General features: G+C 38.6%; 1 protein-coding gene across 1 annotated transcript in view; it reads left to right on the top strand.

Annotated features, from left to right (window-relative positions):
- The window catches only part of WBP4 (WW domain binding protein 4), a 63,219-nt gene that overhangs the window by 18,159 nt on the left and 18,139 nt on the right, over window positions 1-26,921 (top strand). Inside the window, exon 9 of the mRNA XM_032402917.1 lies at window positions 3,572-3,735. Coding sequence (XP_032258808.1) covers window positions 3,572-3,735 — 164 coding nt within the window. The remainder of the gene's footprint in view (window positions 1-3,571; window positions 3,736-26,921) is intronic.

Here is a 26,921-nt window from a genome sequence, read left to right on the forward strand (position 1 = left end):
ATACTAACCCTTTATTGGCTATGTCATTTGCAAAATCTCTTCTCCCATTCAATAGGTGGCCTTTTAGTTTTGTTGATTGTTTCCTTTGCTGTGCAGAAGCTTTTTATTTTGATGTAGTCCCAATAGTTTATTTTTGCTTTTATTTCCCTTCCCTCAGGAGACATATCTAGAAAAATGTTGCTACAGCCAATGTTAGAGACCTTACTACCTGTGCTTTCTTCTAGGATTTATGGTTTCAGGTCTCACATTTAGGTCTTTAATCCATTTTGAATTTATTTGTGTGTATGGTATAAGAAAGTGGTCCAGTTTCATTCTTTTGCATATAGCTGTCCAGTTTTCCCAATACCATTTGTTGAGGGTGGTCTTTTTCCTGTTGTATATTCTTTCCTGTTTTGTCAAAGATTAATTGACCATAAAATTGTGGGTTCATTTCTGGGTTTCTGTTCTGTTCCATGGATCTATATGCCTATTTCAGTGAGCATTTGCAGCCCAAATGCTCACTGATAGATGAATATATAAAGATGTGGTGTATGTATATACAGTGGAATATTATTCAGGCATAAAAAAGTACCATACTGTTTTGTTTTGTTTTTTTTAAAGATTTATTTATTTATTTATTTGACAGAGAGAGAGAGACACAGCAAGAGAGGGAACACAAGAAGGGGGAGTGGGAGAGGGAGAAGCAGGCTTCCGGTGGAGCAGGGAGCCCAGTGCGGGGCTCGATCCCAGGACCCTGGGATCATGACCTGAGCTGAAGGCAGACGCTTAATGACTGAGCCACCCAGGCGCCCCCCATACTGTTTTGATTACTTCAGCTTTGTAATATAACTTGAAGTCTGGTTGTGTGATTTTTTTTTTTTTTCCCATGTAACATTTGACAGAGCAATGATTGGATAGGTCTGTGTTGGAGGTGTTTAGGCCCCACACAAGAGACAAACAGGAACAAAGATATTTGAGGGTGCTAGCAAAAAAAATGTTTATAAAGTAATTCCACGTGGACCTGGAGCTCTTTAATGAAGGATGTAAAATCTGTGCTCGGCATCACTAATCATCAGGAAAATGCAAATCAAAACTACAAGGAAATAATCACCTCATACCTGTCAGAATGGCTAAAATCTAAAACAAGAAACAATGGGTGTTGGCAAGGAATTGGAGAAAAAGGAACCTTCTCACACACTGTTGGTGGGAATACAAACTGGTGTAGACGCTGTGGAAAACAGTATGGAGGTTCCTCACAAAGTTAAAAATAGAACTGCCCTAGGATCCAGCACTACTGGGTATTTGCCCCAAAAATATAAAAACACAAAGAGGGATATATGCACCCCTGTGTTTACTGCAGCATTATTTAGAATAGCCAAACTATGGAAGCAGCCCAAATGCTCACTGATAGATGAATAAAGATGTGGTATATGTATATACAGTGGGATATTATTCAGCCATAAAAAAGGAATGAAATCTTGCCCTTTGCAATGACATGAATGGAGCTCAGAGTATAATGCTAAGTGAAATAAGTCAGAGAAAGATAAATACCATATGATCTCACTTGCGTGGAATTTAAGAAACTAAATAAACCAGCAAAGGGGAAAAAGAGAGGGAGAAATAAACCAAGAAACAGACCTTTACTATTTAAACTAAGAAACAGACCTTTAACTGTAGAGAACAAACTGATGGTTACCAGAGGGAAGGTGGGTGGGGGATGGGTGAAATAGGTGATGGGGATTAAAGAGTACACTTACCATGTTGATAAAATAAGATAAAAAGTAAAACGATTCCCTGTGGATGTAAAGCTCTGTAATGATGTAAAATCTAGACAAGGTCAACAAACTCCGAGCACAAGGAGAAGTTAAGGCATTAGAGATGGTAACAAGGTTGGACAGGAGGTATATTAGAAGTAAGGAAGCCAGAAAGCCAGAAGAAAAACTTACTGTGGTTAAAGGTGGGGTGCTTTTGGAGTTCTAAAATTTACAGGTAGGTCATTTTTGAGTGATGATACAGTTCAAATTAAAAAGTACATTGATGTAAGGATTTAGTATTTGAATACTACTATGTGCTATATGTGAGGGAAAATATCTTATATAACATTAAGTGGCTGAAATATAGTTGAAGGCCAAAGTCCTTGATTGTGAAGCTCACAGAACAGGCTAGGGAATTTTTAAGGTCCAGGATGATGAGTTTGAATAGAAAGAACATGGTTAAAGTCATCAGTGAATATGGCGTAGTGGCCAAAAGTCATTACGGTGTAAGGAAGCATGGGAGAGAACTGTATAGAGGTGGTATGAACCTCAGAGGAGGAGGCATTTAGTACATTGCATTAGAATCAAAACATACATTATAATCACAACAAAAATCTTTTCTTTAAAAAAAAGTCACAGCCTGGAAATAGTCAAGAATGCTAAGAGAAAGTGGATACTGCCTCCTAGTTTTATGATGGAACAGTATGAGGCAATGAGTTAATATCCATTCAAAGAATTACAGACAGAACAGTGTCCTAGGACTGCCACCCACGGTTGTGCATTTTGCAAATAGACTGAAATCTAGTGTATGGTTTATTTGCTTAACTGGATGATAGAGCTTTGTTTTCCCAGATGAAGGGGTGCCATAAAAATTCTAGCTCTAGCCAAGGGCATCATGGGACCTGCTTCTACATCAAGGGTGTGTCTTTTTCTCATTTCACAGTTACCAGTTACATATTCCATTGAGGCTTTGGCGGTCACCTCAATGTGAAGGCAGAGTTCAGTTAAGACTGATAGATTGAGGGAATTCTTTAAGTAGATAGTGTATTAGGGTCTAATGACATGGCATTAAATTCAGAAAAGACACAGTATAAGGGGAGATCACTATTGGATATATAAGTAAGGAGAGAAGGCAGAAAAGAGGAGAAGAGAGGATAAAAAAGGCCAGTTTATGTCTTAATTGTAGAACATTGGGGTGCCTGGGTGACACAGTCGGTTAAGCATCTGCTTTTGGCTCAGGTCATGATCCCAGGGTCCTAGGATCGAGCCCCACATCGGGCTCCCTGCTCAGCAGGAAGCCTACTTCTTCCTCTCCCTCTGCCTGCTACTCCACCTGCTTGTGCTCTTTCTGTGTCAGATAAATAAATATTTTAAAAATTGTAGAATATTAATAGAATCATATTAGATTTTTTTTTTTTTTAAGATTTTTTATTTATTTATTTAACAGAGAGAGGCACAGTGAGAGAGGGAACACAAGCAGGGGGAGTGGGAGAGGGAGAAGCAAGCTTCCCGCAGAGCAGGGAGCCCGATGCGGGGCTCGATCCCACGACCCTGGGATCATGACCTGAGCCAAAGGCAAGACGCTTAACGACTGAGCCACCCAGGTGCCCCTCATATTAGATTATTTTAAAAACCAGCCTTGGCCCATGGTATCTTAACATTTGACATAATAAAAAACCTAATCAAGCATTAAAATTCTTTTATGTATATTTTTTGTGTTATGTGCAATTAAAAATGTTGAGTTAATGTATTATTATTTATAAATCAATAAGATTATGTTAAATTGTGTCCTTGTAGTTTTGCTTGAAGTATGTTATTTCTTGACTTTGACATTTCAGGAAAAAAATAAAAATAGTGATAAAGGAATTGAACCAGAAACACAGAAAGAAAAAAATATCCAAGACCAAAATTCATCAGGTCCAAATGAAGAAAAATCCAAAGCTCATAAAAAGTCAAACCCATATGGGGAATGGCAAGAAATTAAACAGCAAGTTGAGTCTCAGTAAGTACCTGAAACTTAATCCCACTGTTACTACAAATTGTATTTTCTGTCTCAGTACTTCCATACATTACAGTAACTAATTGCAAGGATAAGGTGCTCATTAAAGCTGTGGTTCATTTTTTTTATTCCTAGAGTATTTTTAAGTATTTGAAACTGTAAACTAGTGGTAATTTTAAAAAGTAAGTTAATGAGGTTTTTTTGTTTTTTTTTTTTTGTAGGAGAGATGCTATTTATTTATTTTAATTCCAGTATAGTTAACATAGTGTTATATTTGTTTCAGGTGTATGATAAAGTGATTCAGCGATTCTGTACATTACTTAGTGCAACCAACCTCTAATGATCTTTTTAATTCTTACCCAAATATAACATTTCTTTTGACCACACATTCACACACTAACACACCATGTACACATGGGCATTCTCACACTCACCATCATTCTGTTGGACAAACAAGTATCTGCATATTCAATAAAGGCTTCATAGGATATGTCTAGAGACAAGAAAAAATGCTTTTATTTTGTTACTATCTTAAAAGTGGTTTATGACACTTCACCGAAGTTTTAAAGCCAATATTCAAGGGTGTCTGGTAAGGTGTCTGCCTTCAGCTCAGGTCATGATCCCAGGGTCCTGGGATCAAGCCCCATCCGCGCGTTGGGCTCCCTGCTTAGCAGGGAATCTGCTTCTCGTCTCCCTCTGCCCCTCCTCCCGCTCCTGCCATCTCTCTCTCTCTCTCATAAATAAATAGAATATTTTAAAAAATAAATAAAATAAAGCCAGTATTGAAGAAACAGAACAGTTTTATCAATTAAACAAGATCATGGTAGGGATGTTACCTGATTTAAATTATTAGCTTATATGTTTAAATTAGTTATTGTCTTGGGAGCATATACACAATAAAAGGAAGAAGTCACCCCCAGCTCCACAAATTAGTGTTTCTTAAATGTTTAAGTAAATCTTCAGGTGGAAAAAAAAAGTTCATGAGTTAGCAGTTTTTCTCCAAAAACATTAATGCTTTGAATTGGTAATGTAAGATGACTACTCTGTGGATACTTTTATAGTGAAATTATTTATAATTGAAACTGTACTTTCCAAGATCATATTTTTTCATAAGATAGAATAATGCAGGTTTTGAAAAAAAAAAAAGAAAAAGGGTGCCTGGGTGGCTCAGATGGTTGGGCGTCTGCCTTCGGCTCAGGTCATGATCCCAGGGTCCTGGGATCGAGTCCCACATCGGGCTTTCCGCTCAGCGGGGAGCCTGCTTCTCCCTCTGCCTCTCCTCTCTCTCTGTCTCTTATGAATAAATAAATAAAATCTTTAAAAAAAAAAAAAAAAAAAGAAGAATGCAGGTTTTGGCCAGCTTTATACTGACAGTCCCCAACTCATAATGGTTTGACTTGGGATTTTTTTATTTTAAGATGGTGCAAAAGATATGTATTCAGTAGAAACTGTACTTCAAATTTTGAATTTTTTTTTTTTGGCCTTTTTTTAAGATTTTATTTATTTATTTGAGAGAGAGAATGAGATAGAGCATGAGAGGGGGGAGGGTCAGAGGGAGAAGCAGACTCCCTGCTGAGCAGGGAGCCCAATGCGGGACTCGATCCCAGGACTCCAGGATCATGACCTGAGCCGAAGGCAGTCGCTTAACCAACTGAGCCACCCAGGCGCCCTCAAATTTTGAATTTTTATCTCTTTTCACCCTGCCTAGCAATACACTGCTGTACAATTCTCTCTCATACACTCCTAGGCATCCATGTGACCATGTGAGTAAACAGCTAGTATACTTCAAACCATTCTGTTTGTCACTGTCGGTATAGTAGTCAATAAATTACATGTATTCAATGTTTTATATAAAATAGGCTTTGTGTTAGATGATTTTGCCCAACTTAGCCTAATATATATGTTCTCAGCTTATTTAAGGTAGGCTAGGCTAAGCTATGATGTTAAGTAGGTTAGGTGTACTAAATGCATTTTCAACTTACTGATACTTTCAATTTACAGTGGGTTTATTGGGACATAACCCCATCATAAGTGAGGGAAGATCTGTATGCTGTTCTAATAATTAATTCTCCAGGGATAACATACCATAGTATAGATTAAAACTGCTGTCAGAATGTTACCATTATTATGATAGGTTAGGTTGTATTTGTTACTTAACGTAATACTAGAAAAAATGCATTTTAATGCAGCATACTGCCAGGCACCATGATAAGCCATGCTGACTATGTGTACTGAAATTGCAGAAATAATAGGCTGCATTACTTCAGCCCCTAAGTGACTTTTTTAAGTGACTTACAGTAGGAAGATGGCCTTACTAGACCAAAATCTCCTATACTTAAAGCTAAGATTCCATAAAATTCAGGTATTTTGTTTCCCATGTGATAAATACACTGTAAAACCATTCTTGTTAAATTTTAACCGAGTCAGCCAGTTTTACATGTGATGGATTATGATGTCTGACTTCCTAAGTAGATAAAACCTAATTTTTAAGAGGTTCCCCCCTAAAAATAACCAATATATTTTTATTATAAAAAATTTTTGGAATTGAAGAAAAGCATAAGAATAACTCGGTTACTAAGAGATAGTAACATTTTTAATAAATAATAAAAAATAGTAACTTTTTTTTTTTTAAGATTTTATTTATTTGACAGAGAGACACAGCGAGAGAGGGAACACAAGCAGGGGGAGTGGGAGAGGGAGAAGCAGGCTTCCCGCGGAGCAGGGAGCCCGATGCGGGGCTCGATCCCAGGACCCTGGGATCATGACCTGAGCTGAAGGCAGGTGCGTAATGACTGAGCCACCCAGGCGCCCCAAAAATAGTAACATTTTTAAGTATTTTCCCTAGTTTTTATCTTTTTCCCTATTTAGCATTATATATTTTTTTAATTTAATTTATTATGTTACATTCGTCACCATACAGTAGATCATTATTTTTGATGTAGTGTTCCATGATTCATTGTTTTCATTTAACACCCAGTGCTCCATGCAGTACATGCCCTCCTTAATACCCATCACCTGGCTAACCCATCCACCTGCACCCCTCCCCTCTGAAACCCTCAGTTTGTTTCCCGGAGTCCATAGTCTCTCATGGTTCATCTCCCCCTCCGATTTCCCCCTCTTCATTTTTCCCTTCCTTCTCCTAATGTCCTCCATGCTATTCCTTATGTTCCACAAATAGGTGAAACCATATGATAATTGACTTTCTCTGCTTGACTTAATTCACTTAGCATAATCCCCTCCAGTCCCATCCATGTTGATATAAAAGTTGGGTATTCATCCTTTCTGATGGCTGAGTAATATTCCATTGTATATATGGACCACATCTTCTTTATCCATTCGTCCGTTGAAGGGCATCTCAGCTCTTTCCATAGTTTGGCTACTGCAGACATTGCTGCTATGAACATTGGGGTGCATATGGCTCTTCTTTTCACTACATCTGTGTCTTTGCGGTAAATACCCAGGAGTGCAATTGCTGGGTCATAGGGTAGCTCTATTTTTAATTTTTTGAGGAACCTCCACACTGTTTTCCAAAGTGGCTGTACCAACTTGCATTCCCACCAACAGTGTAAGTGGGTTTCCCTTTCTCCACAACCTCTTCAGCATTGGTTGTTTCTTGCCTTGGCAATTTTTGCCATTCTAACTGGTGTAAGGTGGTATCTCAGTGTGGTTTTGATTTGAATTTCCCTGATGGCTAATGATGATGAACACTTTTTCATGTGCCTGTTAGCCATTTGTATGTCGTCTTTGGAGAAGTGTCTGTTCATGTCTTCTGCCCGTTTTTTGACTTGATTATTTATTTTTTGGGTGTTGAGTTTGAGAAGTTCTTTATAGATCTTGGATATCAGCCCTTTGTCTATAGTGTCATTTGCAGATATCTTCTCCCATTCTGTGGGTTGCCTCTTTGTTTTGTTGACTGTTTCCTTTGCTGTGCAGAAGCTTTTTATCTTGATGAAGTCCCAAAAGTTCATTTTCGCTTTTGTTTCCCTTGCCTTTGGAGATGTATCATGAAAGAAGTTGTGGTGGCTGATGTCGAAGAGGTTACTGCCTATGTTCTCCTCTAGGATTTTGATGGATTCCTGTCTCACCTTGAGGTCTTTCATCCATTTTGAGTTTATCTTTGTGTATGGTGTTAGAGAATGGTCGAGTTTCATTCTCCTGCATGTGGCTGCCCAATTTTCCCAGCACCATTTATTGAAGAGACTGTCTTTTTTCCATTGCATATTTTTTGCTGCTTTGTCAAAGATTATTTGACCATAGAGTTAAGGGTCCATATCTGGGCTTTCTATTCTGTTCCATTGGTCTCTGTGTCTGTTTTTGTGTCAGTACCATGCTGTCTTGGTGATCATGGCGTTGTAATATAGCTTGAATTCAGGCAACGTGATGCCCCAGCTTTGTTTTTCTTTTTCAACATTTCCTTGGCAATTCAGGGTCTTTTCTGATTCCATACAAATTTTAGGATTGTTTGTTTCAGCACTTGGAAAAATGTCATTGGAATTTTGATCAGGATGACATTGAAGGTATACATTGCTCTGGGCAGCATAGACATTTTAACAATGTTTATTCTTCCGATCCATGAGCATGGAATGTTTTTCCATCTTTTTGTGTCTCCTTCAATTTCTTTCATGAGTGTTCTGTAGTTCCTAGAATGCAGATCCTTTACCTCTTTGGTTAGGTTTATTCGAGGTATCTTACGGATTTTGGTGCTATTGTAAATGGAATCGATTCTCTAATTTCTTTCTCCAGTTGCATTGTTAGTGTATAAGAAAGCAACTGATTTCTGTGCATTGATTTTTGTATCCTGCCACGTTACTGAATTGCTGTATGAGTTCTAGTAATTTGGGGGTGGAGTCTTTCGGATTTTGCACAAAAAGTATCATCTGTGAAGAGAGAGGGTTTGACTTCTTTGCCAATTTGAATACCTTTTATTTCTTTTTGTTGTCTGATTGCTGTTGCTAGGATTTCTAGTACTATGTTGAACAATAGTGGTGAGAGTGGGCATCCTTGTTGTGTTCCTGATCTTAAGGGAAAGGCTCTCAGCTTTCCCCATTGAGGATGATATTCAGTGTGGGTTTTTCATAGATGGATTTTATGAAATTGAGGAATGTTCCCTCTATCCCTATACTCTGAAGAGTTTTAATCAAGAAAGGATGCTGTATTTTGTCAAATACTTTTTCTGCATTAATTGAGTGGACCATATGGTTCTTCTCTCTCCTCTTATTAATGTGTTCTATTACATTGATTGATTTGCAAATGTTGAACCACCCTTGCATCCCGGGGATAAATCCCACTTGGTTGTGGTGGATGATCCTTTTAATGTATTGTTGGATCCTATTAGCTAGGATTTTGTTGAGAATTTTGGAATCCACATTCATCAGGGATATCGCTCTGAAATTCTCCTTTTTGATGGGGTCTTTGCCTGGTTTGGGGATTAAGGTAATGCTGGCCTCATAGAATGAGTCTGGAAGCTTTCCTTCTGCTTCTGTTTTTTGAAACAGCTTCAGGAAAATAGGTATTATTTCTTCTTTGAATGTTCAGTAGAATTCTCCAGGGAATCCATCAGGCCCTGGACTCTTGTTTTTTTGGAAGGTTTTTGATCACTGCTTCAATCTCGTTCCTGGTTACTGGCCTATTCAGGTTTCTTCCTGTTTCAGTCTTGGTAGTTTATAGGTTTCCAGGAAGGCATCCGTTTCTTCCAAGTTGCTTAATTTATTGGCATATAGTTGTTGATAGTAATTTCTAGTAATTGTTTCTATTTCCTTGGTGTTAGTCGTGATCTCTCCCCTTTCATTCATAATTTTATTAATTTGGGTCCTTTCTCTTTTGTTTTGGATAAGTCTGGTCAGTGGTTTATCGGTCTTATTAATTCCTTCAAAGAACCAGCTTTTAGTTTTGTTGATCTCATCTACTGTGTTTCTGGTTTCTAATTCATTGATCTCTGCTCTAATCTTAATTATTTCTCTTCTAATGCATGGCTTAGGCATTGTTTGTTGCTTTTTCTCCAGTTCTTTAAGGTGTAAAGTTGCTTGGTGAATTCGGGATTTTTCTATTTTTTTGAGTGAGGCTTGGATGGCTACGTATTTTCCCCTTAGGACCGCCTTTGCAGTATCCCATAGATTTTGGACCGATGTGTTTTTGTTTTCGTTGGTTTCCATGAATTGTTTAAGTTCTTCTTTGATTTCCTGGTTGACCCATACATTCTTGAGCAAAGTGGTCTTTAGCTTCCAAGTGTTTGAATTTCTTCCAAATTTTTTTTGGGGATTGAGTTCCAGTTTTAAAGCATTATGGTCTGAGAATATGCAGGGAATAATCTCAATCTTTTGGTATTGGTTGAGACCTGATTTGTGACCCAGTATGTGGTCTATTCTGGAGAAAGTTCCATGTGCGCTCGAGAAGAATGAGTATTCTGTTGTTTTAGGGTAGAATGTTCTGTATATATCTATGAGGTCCATTTGGTCCAGTGTGTCATTCAAAGCTCTTGTTTCTTTGTTGATTTTCTGCTTGGATGATCTGTCTGTTGCTGAGAGTGGAGTATTGAGGTCTCCTACAATTAATGTATTATTGTCAATATGCCTATTTTGTTTAACAGTTGGCTTATGTATTTGGCTGCTCCCATGTTGGGGGCGTAGATATTTACAATTGTTAGATCTTCTTGTTGGATAGACCCTTTAAGAATGATATAGTGTCCTTCTGTGTCTCTAACTACAGTCTTTAGCTTAAAATCTAATTTGTCTGATGTAAGAATTCCTACCCCAGCTTTCTTTTGAGGTCTATTGGCATGGAAGATGGATCTCCATCCCTTCACTTCCAGTCTGGATATATCTTCAGGTTCAAAATGAGTCTCTTATAGGCAGCATATGGATAGGTCCTGTCTTTCTATCCAGTCTGCAACCCTGTGCCATTTTACGAGGGCATTTAGGCCGTTCATGTTTAGAGTGATTATTGAAAGATATGTATTGTCATCATGTTGCCTGTGAAGTCCTTGTTTCTATAGATTGTCTCTCTAAATTTCTATTCTGTATCACTCTTGGGGTCTTTTTTCCTTTAATAGAAACCCCCTTAATATTTCTTGCAGGGCTGGCTTAGCGGTCACACATTCTTTCAGTTTCTGCCGGTCTTGGAAGCTCTGCATCTCTCCATCCATTCTGAATGACAGCTTTGCCGGATAAAGTATTCTTGGCTGCATGTTCTTCTCAATTAGTACCCTGAATATGTCTTGCCAGCCCTTTCTGGCTTACCAGGTCTCTGTGGATAGGTCTGATGTTATTCTGATGTTCCTCCCTCTGTACCTAAGGAATCTCTTCCCCCTACCTGCCCTTAAGATGGTTTCCTTGGTTCTAAGATTTGCAAGTTTTACTATTACATGCCAGGGCATTGGTCTGTTTTCCTTGATCTTGAGAGGGGTCCTCTCTGCCTCTAGGACACGAATGCTTGTTTCATTCCCTAGATTAGGGAAGTTCTCAGCTACGATTTGCTCAGCTATATCATCTCGTCCTGTCTCTCTCTCCACTCCCCCAGGGATCCAAATAATTCTGACATTGGAACGTTTCATGGCATCACTTATTTCTCTAATTCTGTTTTCATGGATTTTAAGCTGTTTCTCCCAGGCCTCCTTTTTCCTTCTTTTCTGTCAATTTGTCTTCTGGATCACTAATTCGTTCTTCTGCCTTGTTTACCCTAGCTGTTAGAGTATCTAGATTAGATTGGATCTCATTGATAGCATTTTTAAGTTCTGCCAGTTCAGCTTTCATTTCTGCCATTAATCGATTTCTCCATTCTAGCCATCGTCTTCATAACTGTTACCCTGAAGTCCATTTCCAGCATCTTGGTTATATCTGTATCCATTTATAAATCTGTGGCAGAAGTCACAGTCTCTGAGTCTTTCCTGTTTTGGGGGTTCCTCCTCCTAGTCATTCTGTTGAGGGGTGGTTGAGGGAATGTACAGTGTCCAAATTACCACAACCCAAGCAAGATGCATCTGTTCATAGGGACCTTAGGGTTGTTGGCCTCTTGTTCTCCCAGCCTTCTGGTGGGGCGCCTGCTGCTCTGTTACTCAGGCAACCCTGTTTGGGCAGAATTGCCCTGCTCCCTTTGCGGGGGGATGGGCTCAGTGAAAATCGGTTTTTGGGGGCTTTTGTTCTCTTGTGGCTTTCCCTGGAGGCTTTCCGCGTCTCTTCCGAGAGTCAGAGCAGAAGAGACGGCTTCCAACCCTCTGCCTCAGAGCAGAGAGATCGCAGTCTGTTCTTCAGTGAGCTCTCCAGTCTACACCCTCTCCGTTTCTCTCTGTGCTGCTAAAAAACTGCAGCGTCCTGGGTTGTGTGCCCCTCAGCAGCGCTCCCAGTCCTTGCCTCCAGGTCAGGGCACATTTCTGCCCTTTGTGCTTATAAAACCGCCAGCCGCCCCCAGTTCACACACGTGGCCCAGCCGCTCTGGTTTCAGTCCGGGGGGCTGCCCTAAAGTCCTTTCCCCGTCGCTACCCGTCTGCGAGCCTGTGCCCGGTCCCCAGTGCAGGAGGCCATCGCTCACTGGTGGTGTAGTATCCTGATGGCTCGGCTCCCTCCCCCTTTCATTTATCCTCCAATATATGCCCACGGAATCACACCTCCCTACTTCGTACCTTGACACCAACTGCTTGCCATATTCTGTTTGTAGAGATCCAGATATATCTTCTTACATCTCAGACTGATTTCGTGGGTGTTCAGACTGCTCTGGTAAATACACAGCTCAATTCAGGGGACCGGTTGGAATAGGGTCCCCTACTCCTCCGCCATCTTTTCCTCCCATCTGTTTAGCATTATATTAATATTTTTGTACTTCTTAAAATATTGTAAATGGTATTTTTAATTGCTATATAAAATTTAATCATTTAGATGTACTTTGATTTTACCCAGCCATTCCCTTTCTGTTGGGCATTTAGGTTATTTCAGCACTTTTGGATTTTATAACATTTTGACTATTATATTGATATATCACTCTGTAAACATTTCTGACTATTTCTAGAAATGGAATACCTGTTCAATGGTTATGAACATGTTGAAAATCTTGATACACAGTGCCCAGTTACTTTCCAAAAAGAGCATACCAGTCTATACTCCATCAGCAGTTTCTGAAAGTTTCTGTCGCATTGGACCTTCTCAGCATTCATTATTCTTGAGCTTTTAAATATTTTCTTGTTTTAAATTTTTTATTTAAATTCAGTTAACATAGTATTATCAGTTTCAGAGATTGAATTTAGTGATTCATCAGTTGCATATAATTATTTTCTAATTCAGCAAAAAATATCATTTTAGTTTTCTTTGATTTACTGGTATGATTTTTTTTCACATATTTATCATTGTTTTATATTTACTCTTCTATAAATTGTCAGTAGTCTTTGCAAATTTTTCTATTGAACTATTAGTCTTTCCTTATTTCTACAAGCACCTTTTGTAGTACAGATGCTAACCATTGTTTAGTTGTAGTTACGGTGGATTTTCCACATTTCTGACTTGATTTTTAACTGTGCTTATAATGGTTTTTGATGTGCACAGTTTTGTCAGGTTTAACTAGTCCAAATTTTTCTTTTGTGATCTGTTTTTTTATTGATATAATTTCCATCCAAAAGTCAAATACATACTTGTATTTCCTTCTGGTTTGTGTGGTCTGTCTTCTTTTTCACGTAACTATTTAATCCATCCCTAATTATTTTGATGTATCATATGAGATGAGATTTTTAAGTGACACTTTTTTTTAATCTTGGGTTTAATTCTTAAATTTGCCAGTTTGTTTCTAGCTACCTATTCTGGTCCATTATTAGCCTCTGTTTTTGTGACAAAACTGTAAAGATTTAATTATTGTGATTTTTTAATTACATACTTTTATATGATAATGTTCTGCTGTCTGGTGGTATATCCTGTTTTGTTTTGGTTTTTTTTTTCCAAAGTTTTCTTAAGTAGTTCCTTTCTGTTCTGTTTTTCTTTTCATTTTTTCCCCCAGGTAAATTACATCACTTTGCAAGTGTTCAACAACTATAATGTAATTTTAGCCAGAATGATTGAAATTCTGTTTTAGTTGTTGAAGTTTGTAAAAATTGACATGTTTTCAGTATTTCATATTTTCATTCAAAAATGTTGTATATCTTTTTATTCAAGTCATCAGGTATGATTCTCTACACAACCTATGTAGCTGCCTCTATGTTAAGTTTCACACTTGTATTTCATGAATGTAGGCAACTTAGTCTAGTTGGTTCACTTCTGTACTCCAAAATTAAAAACAGTGCCTGGCATATAAGAAATGCTTAGTAAATGTTAATTACACAGATTTTTACATGATTTGCTTCTTTTAAATTGTGAATTAAATCCATGTTTTCTACTATTTCTTTAACCAGTAATTATGGTCTCAAAATGTTTGAGTCCAGTTGTATTGCTGAATTATTGTATTATTTATAAAATTTATTTTTTTGAGTCTTGGGTTTTTCATGAAGAAATTTGTCTGCAAATATTTTGTGATCTATTTTCTGTTGATTTTATTTCACGTTCTATTTATTTTAATTAGATTTTCACACCCAGTGGTATAGTGATGAGAGTGGGCATGTATGTTTTGTTTCTGATTTCAGTGCAAATGTCTCTAAAATTTATATTAAGGATTATATTGACTATTGGCTTAAGATAGATAATCCTTATTATGTTGAGGAAGCATGCTTTATTACTAGATTTTTCAAGGGTTATTATCAGAAAAAGATTTTGGTACATTTCAATAGTGATAGCTTTGATGTGGAAAACAGATTGGGAAATAGTGGTCTATAGTTTAGTTTTGTTTTTGTTAAATGTGTGATACCTATATCAGATTTTGGTATCCAATTTATGCTAAATAAAGTGAATTAGGTGGTTTTCCATTTGTTTTTATGGTTTTTTTCCTCCTGTAACTTTCCATTATTTATTTGGGGGCAGGGCATTAGAAAGTTTAAAAGAAAATACTAGTACAATCTTCTGGTCCTGGAATCCTAGGGGAGTTAATTTTTGATAACTTTTTATTTATTTATTTATTTATTTATTTTAAAGATTTTATTTATTCATTTGAGACACAGAGATACAGAGAGAGAGAGAGAGAGAAAGCATGAGTAGGGAGAGAGGCAGAGGGAGAGGAAGAAGCAGGCTCCCCGCTGAGCCAGGAGCCCAATGTGGGGCTCGATCCCAGGACCCTGGGATCATGACCTGAGCCGAAGGCAGACGCTTAACCATCTGAGCCAGCCAGGCGCCCTTTGATAACTTTTTAGATTCATGCTTACTGTCTTTGTGACTGTGGGCAAATTGCCTAATCTACCTGAGCCTCAATTTTTTCATTTGTAAAATAGCATAATACTAGTTCCAATTTCTAATTTATTGTGAAGACTAAATTAGAAAAGACAAATTAACACAGCACCATGTATGCAGTTGGTATCTAGAACACCTAAGCACCCAATAACTTAACACACTCCAGCTATTATTCTTGGGTAGTAGAGGAGTAGTAGTTTCTTTGATAATTTATATTTTCCCCGTATCTTGTATTTCATCAAAGGTTTAAATATTAAAACATATGGTAATACATTGAACTTTCTGTATAATTTAAGTTTTACAGATGTCAATGCCTCCTTTTAAATTTTTATTTTTTTCTTTTGTAATATTTTCTAAAGAATTTTCTACCACTTTATTGAGATAAAATTGACATATCACACTGTATAAGCTTAAGGTATACAATGTGTTGATTTGATACACTTATGTACTGCAAAATGATTACCACAATAGTGTTAGCTAGCACCTCCATCATGTCACACAAATACCATTTTTTTTAACGGTGAGAACATTTAAGATCTAGTCAGTTAGCAAATTTAAAGTATATAATACAGTTTTGTTAACTATAATTACCGTACTATACATTAGATACCCAAAATTAAAATTGTTAATCATCTTGTTGGAAGTTTGTACCCTTTGACCAATCTCCCCATTTCCCCAGCCTCCCTCACATCCTAGTAACCACAAGTATTCTGTTTCTATGAGTTTGGGTGATTTAGACTTCACGTATAAATGATACCATATTTGCCTTTCTTTGTCTAAATTAGTTCAGTTAGCATAACGCCCTCAAGATCCAACCATGTTGTCACAAATGGTAGATGACCTTCTTTCTCATTGCTAAATAATATTCCATTGTATATATACAGGTTTTGTCCGCTATCCAAAAATAGAGCATTCTTGTGAAATCTTCTGTAAACCCAAATGGCATAAAATTAAAATTCCACTTTTTGCCATTTTAATTACTGTGTGTCTTGATGTGGACCTCCTTGGGTTGATTTTGTTGGGGGCTCTCTACACCTCTTGGATCTGGATTTCTGTTTCCTTCCTCAATTTGGCTATTATTTCTTCAAATAAATTTTCTGCCCCTTTTCTCTCTCCTCTCCTTCCAGAATCTCTATAATGTGAATGTTATAACACTGATGATGTCACCAAGTTCCCTAAGTCTGTTTACATTTTTTTCTCTCTCTCCAATTCAGCTTGATGGCTTTCCATTATCTGTTCTTCAGGTCAGTGATCCGTTCTTCTGCTCCTTCTAGTCTACTATTTATTCCATTTAATGTACTTTTAGTTTCATATATTGAGTTCTTCATTTGTTTGGTTCTTTTTTATGTTTTCTATCTCTTTGTTGAGGGTCTCACTGAGGTGCTCCACTCTTTTCTTAAGTCCAATGAGTATCTTTATGATGATGATTTTAAGTTCTCTGTCAGGTGTATTATCTGTTTTGTTTAGCTCTCTTGCTGTGATTTTGTCTTGTTCTTTTATTTGGGATATATTCATCTGTCTGTTCATTTCCTCTAACTCTCTGTGTCTGTTTTTTTTTTTTTTCCTCTGTCTGTTTCTGTGTCTTAGGAAAGTCAGCTACCTCTCCTGCTCTTGAAAGTAATGGACTTAATGAAGAAGAGGTTCTGTAGTGCCCTGCCGTGCAATGTCCCCCTGTTCACGTGGCACTTCGGGGGTGTCTCTTATGTGTGTTGTATGCATCCTACTGCTGTGGCTGAGCAGTGTTTGCCTTCAGACCAGTCATCTGCAATGGCTCTCTTTGCCTTTTGGGGGCACAGTTTTGTTCATGTGTTATAAGTGGGCCAGTCTGGGGCTGCCTTGATTTGAGTCAGACCCGGTGTTTGCCAGAGATGCAATAGCAGCAAAATACAGAGCACTTCCTCTGTGTTGTCGCCTGAGAAGCTTTCATTGATGGGCAGGGCCTATAGTCAAACCCGATGTCTGCCCCCAGCCCACTACTGGGGCTTCAGTAGGACTGGTGTGTCTGGTTATATTCCCCTTACCCCAGGACAAAAGTCACTTTGGAATTGTGCTGGTCCCTATCAGGGCTGCTTGCACACTGCCATGTTTATGGCTTTGCTTCAGGTGGGCCCTGGCCAAGGGCATTTTGGAGGGGTCTCAGTCTTCAGGAGAATACAGGGGCAGGGGCGTAGCGTTAGCAAGGTTTGTGTAGGTCTCTTGTCGGAAGGGACCTGGAGCCACTTTAGAAAACTGCCACAGGGCTGGAGGGGACCAGTCCTCAGGAGAAAGAGGTGGTGGGGCACGGTGCCAGCAAGGTCTGCACTGGTCTGCTACAGGAAGGGACCTGCAGGGTTGGAGGGGGCAGGTCTGTAGAAGGAGGGGGATGCACTGTTAGCAAGCTAAGTGGAATGTATTAGCACTGCATTGATTCCTACAGGTGTCCATGTGTCTAGGCTACGGGTATGGGGGAGGTAAATGGCACTTGCCACCTCCTTTGTTCCTGGAAAAGTATCCTAAAGATTCCTGCCCCTCCAAAAGATCCCTAGTGCTCCAACACATACTCTGAGACCAGTAAGTAAATCTCCTTTCTGTACACTCTAGGTATTTTTCCATCTGCTGCCTCTGTGCTTTTTCTCTACACAGGGCTATTTGTCGTGCTGTTTCTTTAAGGGTAGGGACTCAGGTTCCATTGACCTCCAGCTCTCCCACAGCCAAGCCCAATGATTTTTAAAGTTCCAGATGTTAAGCTCACTGATTGTAAGAACTTGCAAAATTAGTCCCCTCTGGTTTTCAAAGCAGTGTTACAGGGATTCATCTTCCTAGTGCAGGTTCCTGGTGCCTAAAGTGAGTGTCTGTCTCTCTCCCTTCTCCTTGCCCACGGCATTCCTCCCTTCCACAGTCTTGTGGCTCTGACTGCATCTCCACCCTTCCTACCCTCTTTGGTGTGGCCTCTTCTCTACATTTAACTGTGGAGAGTCTATTCTGCCAGTCTTTGGGTCATTTTTCTGGGCTATTTACACTGATGTGGGTATTATCCAGTTGTATGCATGGGACAAGGTGAGCTTAGGATCTTCCCATTCCACCACCTTCCCAGAAGTCCTCCAGCCATTATTTCTTTATATAAGCTTTCCACTCCTTTCTCCCTCCCTTTTCCTTCTGAGACTATAATGATGCATATATTATTTTTATTGATGGTGTCCCAGAAGTTCCGTAGCCTGGCTTCTTCATTCTTTTCACTTTTTTTCTCCTCTGATTAGCTAATTTCCAATATCTATCTTCAAGCTCTCATATTCTTTCTTCTGCTTGATCTAGTCTGTCGTTGAAGCTCCCTCTCTGTTGAATTCTTCAATTCAGTCGTTGTATTCTTTAGCACCAAAACCTTTTTGGTTCCTTTTTGTTTTCTGTCTCTTTGTTGAACTTTAAATGAAGGTTCCTTGATTTCATTGTTTCTGGAACAATTTAGTGTTGTATTTTTGCTTACTTTTTCATTTGGTGATTTTCCAGAATAGTATTTGTTTTTGTTAACCTTAAAAATAAAATTGCCAGGGGCACCTGGGTGGCTCAGTCAGTTAAGTGTGGACTCTTGATTTTGGCTTAGGTCATGATCTCAGGGTTGTGAGATCGAGCCCCACATCGGACTCTGCACTGGGCATGGAGCCTGCTTAAGATTCTCTCTCTCCCTTTCCTCCACCCTCTCCCCCCCTGCAAGTGCATGCTCTCAATCAGTCTGCCAGTTCTTTACTAGCAAAAATGGGTTTATTCAGGAATAGCAGAGAATTGCAATGCAGGACAAGCAAACTATGGCAAAACCATAGGCAAGTCCAGAGAACAAAAGAGAGAAACGCTCTTTTATAGAGGAAAGGGGGATATTGGGAAGGCTGTTATGAACAAAATAGGTCCATTGGAGTAAACTGGGAACTTGAACTGTAGTGGCTTTTCATTGGCTGAGTTGTGATGGTCTCATGTTGGCTGGACTGTTTGCTGGGGTGGGGGTGGAGAAGGAAAGCCTCCCTCCTGCTGGAATACTAATGTGGGTCCTTTCTCTTCCTGTTGGGTTTGCAACTGAGGAGTGGTAGGGTGTGAAAGCTCCCCCCACTGGCCTCCTGACTCCATTCTAAATGAAGTTTCCTTTTATTAAAATTTTAGAATCCCCACCCTCCACTTTTTTTTTTTTTTAATTCAAGACAGAAATGTATTTCTCATGTAATATGCAGAGATAGAAGGTAATTCAGAGCAGGTAAGTATCTGTATTCCATTCCAGGTTCTTTCCATCTTGTTGCTCTACCATTCTCCAGGATGTTGTCTGTTGAATTGTCAAAGCTGGGTCACTGCCATATCCATGTTTCTGCCCTTGGAAAGGAAAAAGAGTACTGGAAGACATAGCCAGTGTTTTAATGCCAACACCCAAGAGACCCATGACTTGAACTTAGTTTACATAGCTGGCCATACCTGACTGCAGGAGAGATTCCAAAGTCCAGCTAATGCCCTAATACTAGGGAAGAAAGGGAGAATGAATTTAAGGTCTGTCACAAGGTAGCTAACAGACTGATGTTCGTTAGAAAGTTCAGGGATGAGTAGAGCTTCTGAATATCGAAGGGACAGTGAAGAAACCTGCAAAGGACAATGGCTGACATAGAGGCTTCTGTTGTGGGGACAGTGAGGGTTCCAGGGCTCCTTGACTCACATTGGTAGTGCAACAGGTGCTTAATAAGCACTTCTAAAAGTAAAGGAGCAGTTGTGCTCAATGGGGATTATCCAATGTGTAGATGAGCCAGATTTCTGAAGCCTTTCTTCCTTAATGTTCACCACACAGTCCTGGTTGGAGAAAAATATCTGTGGGGCCTGAGCTTTGTTTTTGGGTTTTGTGGTTTTTTTGTGTGTGCTTATATCTTCTTCTGGTTTTTTTTTTTTTCCTTTTCTCTTTTTTCATCATGATAAGTATATTCTTTATTCCCCAAATCCTATTTCACCCATCGCCCCACCTACCTCCCCTCTGGTGACCATCACTTTGTTTTCTATAGTTAAGATTCTATTTCTTGGTTTCTCTCTCTCTCCCTTTGCTTCTTTGTGTTTCTTAAATTCCACATATGAGTGAAATCATACGATATTTGTCTTTCTCTGACTGACTTATTTCACTTAACATAATACTGTCTAGCTCCTCCAAAGCATTGCAAATGGTAAGATTTCATTCTTATGGCCAAATAATATTTCATTATCTATATATATACCACATCTTCTTTATCCATTTATCTGTCAATGAGCACTTGGGCTGCTTCCATAGTTTGGCTATTGTAAATAATGCTGCAGTGAACATAGGGGTGCATTTATCCCTTTGAGTTAGTGTATTTGTATTTTGGGGGTAAATACCCAGTAGTGAGATTATTTGATCCTAGGGCAGTTCTATTTTTAATTTTGTGAGGAACCTCCACACTGTTTTCCACAGTGGCTGCACCAATTTGCATTCCCACCAACAGTGCACAAGAGTTCCTTTTCTCCACATCCTCACCAACACCTGTTATTTCTTGTATTTTTGATTTTAGCTATTCTGACAGTTGTGAGGTGGTATCTCCTTGTAGGGTTTTTTGTTTTGTTTTGTTTATTGTTTCTTTGGTTTTTTTTTTTTTAAGATTTATTGATTTAGGGCACCTGGGTGGCTCAGCCATTAAGCGTCTGCCTTCGGCTCAGGGTCCTGGGATCAAGCCCCACATTGGGCTCTCTGCTCAGTGGGAAGCCTGCTTCTCCCTCTCCCACTCCCCCTGCTTGTGTTCCCTCTCTCACTGTCTCTCTCTGTCAAATAAATGAAATCTTAAAAAAAAAAAAAAGATTTATTGATTTATTTTAGAGAGTGTGTGCACACATATGAGTGGGGGGAGGGGCAGAGGGAGAGGGAGAGAGAATCCTCAAACAGATTCCCCGATGAGCGGGGAGCCCGATGCAGCTCGATCCCAGGACCCTGAGATCATTACCTGGGCTGAAATCAAGAACCAGCTGCTTAACCAACTGAGCCACCTAGGTGCCCCACTCTCCTTGTAGTTTTGATTTGCATTTGCCTGATGATCAGTGATGTTCAGCATCCTTTCATGTGTTTGTTGGCCATCTGTATGTCTTCTTTGGAGAAATGTCTATTCATGTCTTCTGCCCATGGATTATTTAGTTTTCTGGGTGTTGAGTTATATCAGTTCTTTTTTTTTTTTTTTTTTTTTTAAGGATTCATGTATTTATATTAGAGAGAGCATTTGCACACACAGGAGGACAGGGAGAGAAGCAGAGAAGGAGACTCCCCTCTGAGCACGGAGCCCGATGCCGGGCTTAATCTCACAACCCTGAGATCGTGACCTGAGCGAAATCAAGAGTCAGATGCTTAACTAACTGAGCCACCCAGGCACCCCAAGTTGTATCCATTCTTTATATATTTTGGATACTACTAACCCTTTATTGGGTATGTCATTTGCAAATATCTTCTTCCATTCAGGAGGTTGCCTTTTAGTTTTGTTGATTGTTTCCTTCACTGTGCAGAAAATCTTTATTTTGATGAAGTCCCAGTTTTTTGCTTTATTTTTGCTTTTATTTCCCTTGCCTCAGGAGATGTATCTAGAAAGAAGTGGCTGTGGCTGATGTTGAAGAAATTACTGCCTGTGCTCTCTTCTAGGATTATTATGATTTCATGTCTCATATTTAGGTTTTAATCCATTTTGGGTTTTTTGTTCTTGTTTTTTTTGTTTGTTTTTGGGTTTATTTATTTATTTACTTACTTATTTTTAAGTCGGCTCCACACCCAGCATATAGCCCAGCACAGGGCTTGAACTCACGACCCTGAGATCAAAACCTGAGCTGAGATCAAGAGTTGGATGCTTAACCAGCCATGCCACCCAAGCGCCCCATTTAATCCATCTTGAATTTATTTTTCTGTATGGTGTAAGAAGGTGGTCCTGTTTTTTTCTTTCTTTTTTTTTTGTGCATGTAGCTGTCCAGTTTTCCCAATACCATTTGTTGAAGAAACTTTTTCCCATTGCATATTGATTCCTCCTTCATTGAAGATTGACCGTATAACTGTGGGTTCATTTCTGGGTTTTCTATTCTATTCTGTTGATCTGTGTGTCTGTTTTTATGCCAGTACCATACTGTTTTAATTACTACCGTTTTATAATATAACTGGAAATCTGGAATTGTGATACCCCTAGTTTTGTTTTTCTTTTTCAAGATTGCTTTGGCTATTTGAGGTCTTCTGCGGTTCCATACAATTTTAAGATTGTTCGTTTTAGTTCTGTGAAAAATGCTGTTGGTATTTGATCTGTAGATTACTTTAAAGGATATAGACCTTTTAATAGTATTTGTTCCTCCAACCCATGAGCATGGAATGTCTTTCCACTTCTTTGTGTCATCTTGAATTTCTTTCATCGGTGTTTTATAGTTTCCAAAGTACAGGTCTTTCACCTGTTTGGTTAAGCTTATTTCTAGGTATTTTTTTGGTTTTGGTGCAGTTGTAATTGGGATTGTTTTCTTTTTTTTTTTTTTTTTGTTAAAGATTTTATTTATTTATTTGACAGAGAGAGCGAGAGAGCACAAGCAGGGAGAACAATAGAGGGAGAGGGAGAAGCAGGCCCCCCTGCCAAACAGGGAGCCGATGCGGGGCTCGATCCCAGGACCCTGAGATCATGACCTGAGCCGAAGGCAGACGCTTAACGACTGAGCCACCCAGGCGCCCCGGGATTGTTTTCTTAATTTCACTTTCTGCCACTTCATTATTAGTGTGTAGGAATGCAGCAGATTTCTGTACAATAATTTTGTATCCTGTGACTTTACTGACTTCATTTATCAGTCCCAGCAGTTTTTTGGTGGAGTCTATGTGTGTGTGTGTGTATGTATATATATATACACATACACACATACGCACACACACAGTATATATGTATACCATATATATATGTATATAGTATATTATCTGCAAATAGAGTTTTACTCTTCCTTCCCAGTTTGGATGCCTTTTATTTCTTTATGTTGTTTAATTGCTGTAGCTAGGACTTCTATGCTGAATAAAAGTGCTGGGGCGCCTGGGTGGCTCAGTCGTTAAGCATCTGCCTTTGGCTCAGGTCATGATCCCAGCGTCCTGGGATCGAGCCCCGCATCGGGCTCCCTGCTCCTCGGGAAGCCTGCTTCTCCTCTCCCTCTGCCCCTACTTGTGTTCCCTCTCTCGCTGTGTCTCCCTGTCAAATAAATAAAATCTTAAAAAAAAAAATGCTGAGAGTGGACATCCTTGTCATGTTGATGACCTTAGGGGAGAAGCTCTCAGTTTTTCACTATTGAATATGATGTCGGCTGTGAATTTTTCGTGTAAGACCTTTATTATTTTGGGGGTATGTTCTCTCTAAATCTACATTGCAGAGGGTTTTTTTTACATGAATGGATGTTATACTTTATCAAATGTTTTTTCTACATCTACTGAAATGATCATATACTTTTTATCCTTTCTTTTTTTTTTTTTTTTTTTTTTAAAGATTTTATTTGAGAGAATGAGACAGAGAGACCATGAGAGGGGGGAGGATCAGAGGGAGAAGCAGACTCCCTGCTGAGCAGGGAGTCCGATGCGGGACTCGATCCCGGGACTCCAGGATCATGACCTGAGCCGAAGGCAGTCACTTAACCAACTGAGCCACCCAGGCGCCCCTATCCTTTCTCTTATTGACATGACGTATCACGTTGATTGTTTTGCAAATATTGAACCACCCTTTCATTCTGAGAATAAATCCCACTTGTTTGTGGTGTTGGATTTTTTAATGTATTGTTGGATTCAGTTAGCTAATATTTTGTTGAGAACGTTTACATTTATATTCATGAGAGATACTGCTCTGTGGTTCTCTTGTTTGGGCTGTCTTTATCTCGTTTTGTTATTACAGTGATACTGGCCTCATAGAATGGATTTGGAAGTTTTCCTTCCTCTTGCATTTCTTGGAATAGTTTGAAAAGAATAGGTAGTAACTCTTTTTTAAATGTTTGGTAGAATTCACCTATGAAGCTTTCTGGTCCTGGACTTATGTTTTGGGGGAGTTTTTTGATTACTGATTCAGTTTCATTGCTTGTAATGAGTCTGTTCAAATTTTCTATTCTTCCTCCTTTTGTTTTGGTAGGTTATATGTTTCTATGAATTTATCCATTTCTCCTAAGTTGTCTGATTTGTTGGCATATAGGTTTTCATGATATTCTGTTACAGTTGTTTTTATTTCAATGGGGAGTCTCCTCCCTCTCACTGTGCTCGCTCTGTGTTGGTTATTTCTCCTCTTTAATTATTGATTTTGTTTATTTAGGTACTCTCTCTCTTTTCTTTTTCCTGATGAAAAGGTTTATCAATTTTCTTGACCCTTTTTCAAAGAACCAGTTCCTAGTTTCAATCTATTCTCTTGGGTTTTTTTTAGTTTCTATGTCATTTATTTTTGTTTTCATCTTTATTATTTCCATTATTTCCTTTCTTTGCTGGTTTGGGGTTTTGGTTTTATTCTAGCTTCTTTGGATATATGGTTAGGTTGTTTGAGATATTTCTTGGTTCTTCAGATAGGCCTGTATTGCTATAAACTTCCCTCTTAGAACAGCTTTTGCTGCATCCCAAAGATTTTGGACCATTGTGTTTTCATTTTCATTTGTTTCCATGTAATTTTTTATGTCTTCTGTGATGTCTTGGTTGACCCATTCATTGTTTAGTAGCATGATATTTAACCTCCATGTATTTGTGCTCTTTGCAGATTCTTTTCGTGTGATTGATTCCTGGTTTCATGGTATTGTGTTCAGAAAAGATGCATAGTGTGACTTCAGTCTTTTTCTATTTGTTGAGACTTGTTTTATGTTATCTCTTCTGGAGAATATTCTGTGTACACTTGAAAAGAATGTATATTCTGCTGTTTTTAGGATGGAATGTTCTCTATATATATGTGTTAATCCATCTGGTCCAGTGCGTCATTCAAAGCCATTGTTTGCTTTAAAAATAAAACAAAACACAAAGCCACTGTTTCCTTGTTGATTTTCTGTTTGGATGATCTATCCATCAGTGTAAGTGGGGTATTAAGGTGCCCTACTTATCGAGTGCCTGGGTGGCTCGGGCTCTGTGCTCAGCGGGGAGTCTGCTCCCTCTCACTCTGCTCGCTCTCACTCTCGCTCGAGTAAATAAATATATAAATAAAGTGTCCTACTTAATGTATTACCTTCAGTTATTTCCTTTGTTTTTCGTTGTTGTTTTCCTTTTTGTTTTTTATTAATTGTTTTATGCTTTTGGGTGCATAAATACTTACAGTTGTTTATATATTCCTGTTGGATTGTCTCCTTTATTATTATAAAGCATCCTTCTTTGTCTGTTGTTACAGTCTTTGTATTAAAGTCTATTTTGTCTGATGCAAGTATTGCCACCCCGGCTTTCTTTTGACATCCATTTGCATGATAGATGGTTCTCCACACCTTACATACATTCTGCAGGTATCTTGGGCTAAAATGAGTCTCTTGTAGGCAGCATATTGATGGATCTTGTTTTTTTTAATCCACCTTGTCACCGTATGTCTTTTGATTGGAGCATTTAGTCCATTTATATTCGAAGTAATTATTGATAGGTATGTATTTATTGCCATTTTGTTACTTGTGGTTGTTTTTATAGAGTTTGATCCTTCTCTTGCTCTCTGTCATGGTTTGTTGGCTTTCTTTAGTAATGTACTGGAATTCCTTTCTCTTTATTCTTTGCATATCTATTACTGGTTTTTGATGTGTGGTTACTTTTAGGATTGTGTATAACATCTGCATATAGTCTGTATTAAGTTATTGGTCACTTAAATTTGAAACTGTTCTTTATTCCTCTCCACATTCAAGTATATGGTGTCATACTCATCTTTTTATTTTATGAATCCTTTGACTGATTTTTACAAAAATATTTTCACATTCTCACTTACAGTCTCCTTTCCAGTCAGAGAGGCTCCTTTAATACTTCTTGTAGGGTTGGTTTAGTGGCTATGAACTTTTTTGGTTTTGACTGAAAAATTGTCTCTCCTTCTATGCTAAATGTTAGCCTTGTTGGATAGAGTATTCTTGGCTACAGATTTTTCCCTCTCAGCACTTTGAATATATCATATCACTCCCTTCTGACCTGGAAAGTTTCTGTTGAAAATCCACTGCTGTGTGGTTTACTTGGTATGTAACTGTTTTCTTTTCTCTTGCTGCTTTTTTTTCCTTATTGCTACTTTTTGCCATTTTAATTACTATGTGTCTTGGTGTGTGGACCTCCTTGGGTTGAATTTTTGGGGAGATCTCTCCACCTCCTGGATCTGGAAATCTGTTTCTTTCCCAGACTAGGGAATTTTTCAGCTATTATTTCTTCAACTTTTCTGCCTCTTCTTTTTCTTCTGAGATATCTATAACGTGAATGTTATTACACTTGATGGAATCTGAGTTCCCCAAAAGACTCTTCTTAATTTGAATAATTTTCTTCCTTCTCCTTTTCTCAGCTTACCTCTGTTACAGTCTTCCGGGTCATTAATTTGTTCCTTTACTTCATCTAGTCTGCTATTTATTCCATCAGGTGTATTTTTAATTGCATGTATTGTGTTCTTGATCTCTGGTTCTTTTTTTATCTCTGTGTTAAGGGTCTCATTGATGTTCTCCACTCTTCTCAAGTCCATTGAGTATCTCTTTGATCATTACTTTAAATTCTCTATTAGGCATATTACTTCTATCCATTTTGCTTAGCTCTCTTGCTGTGGTTTGGTTCTGTTCTTTCATGTGAGAAATGTTTTTCTGTCTTCTCATTTTGTCTGAATTTCTGTGTGTTCAGAAGGTCAGCTACTTTGTGCTTTTAACACTAATAGTCTTTTTATGAAGAGAAGTCCTGTAGTGCCCTGCAGTGCAGTGTCTCCTATTCCCCAGGGCCTGGAGCTTCAGGAAGGGTCTCCTATG

This window comes from Phoca vitulina, unplaced genomic scaffold, assembly GCF_004348235.1.
Source record: "Phoca vitulina isolate PV1807 unplaced genomic scaffold, GSC_HSeal_1.0 scaffold5, whole genome shotgun sequence".
In the NCBI taxonomy this organism is placed as follows: domain Eukaryota; kingdom Metazoa; phylum Chordata; class Mammalia; order Carnivora; family Phocidae; genus Phoca; species Phoca vitulina.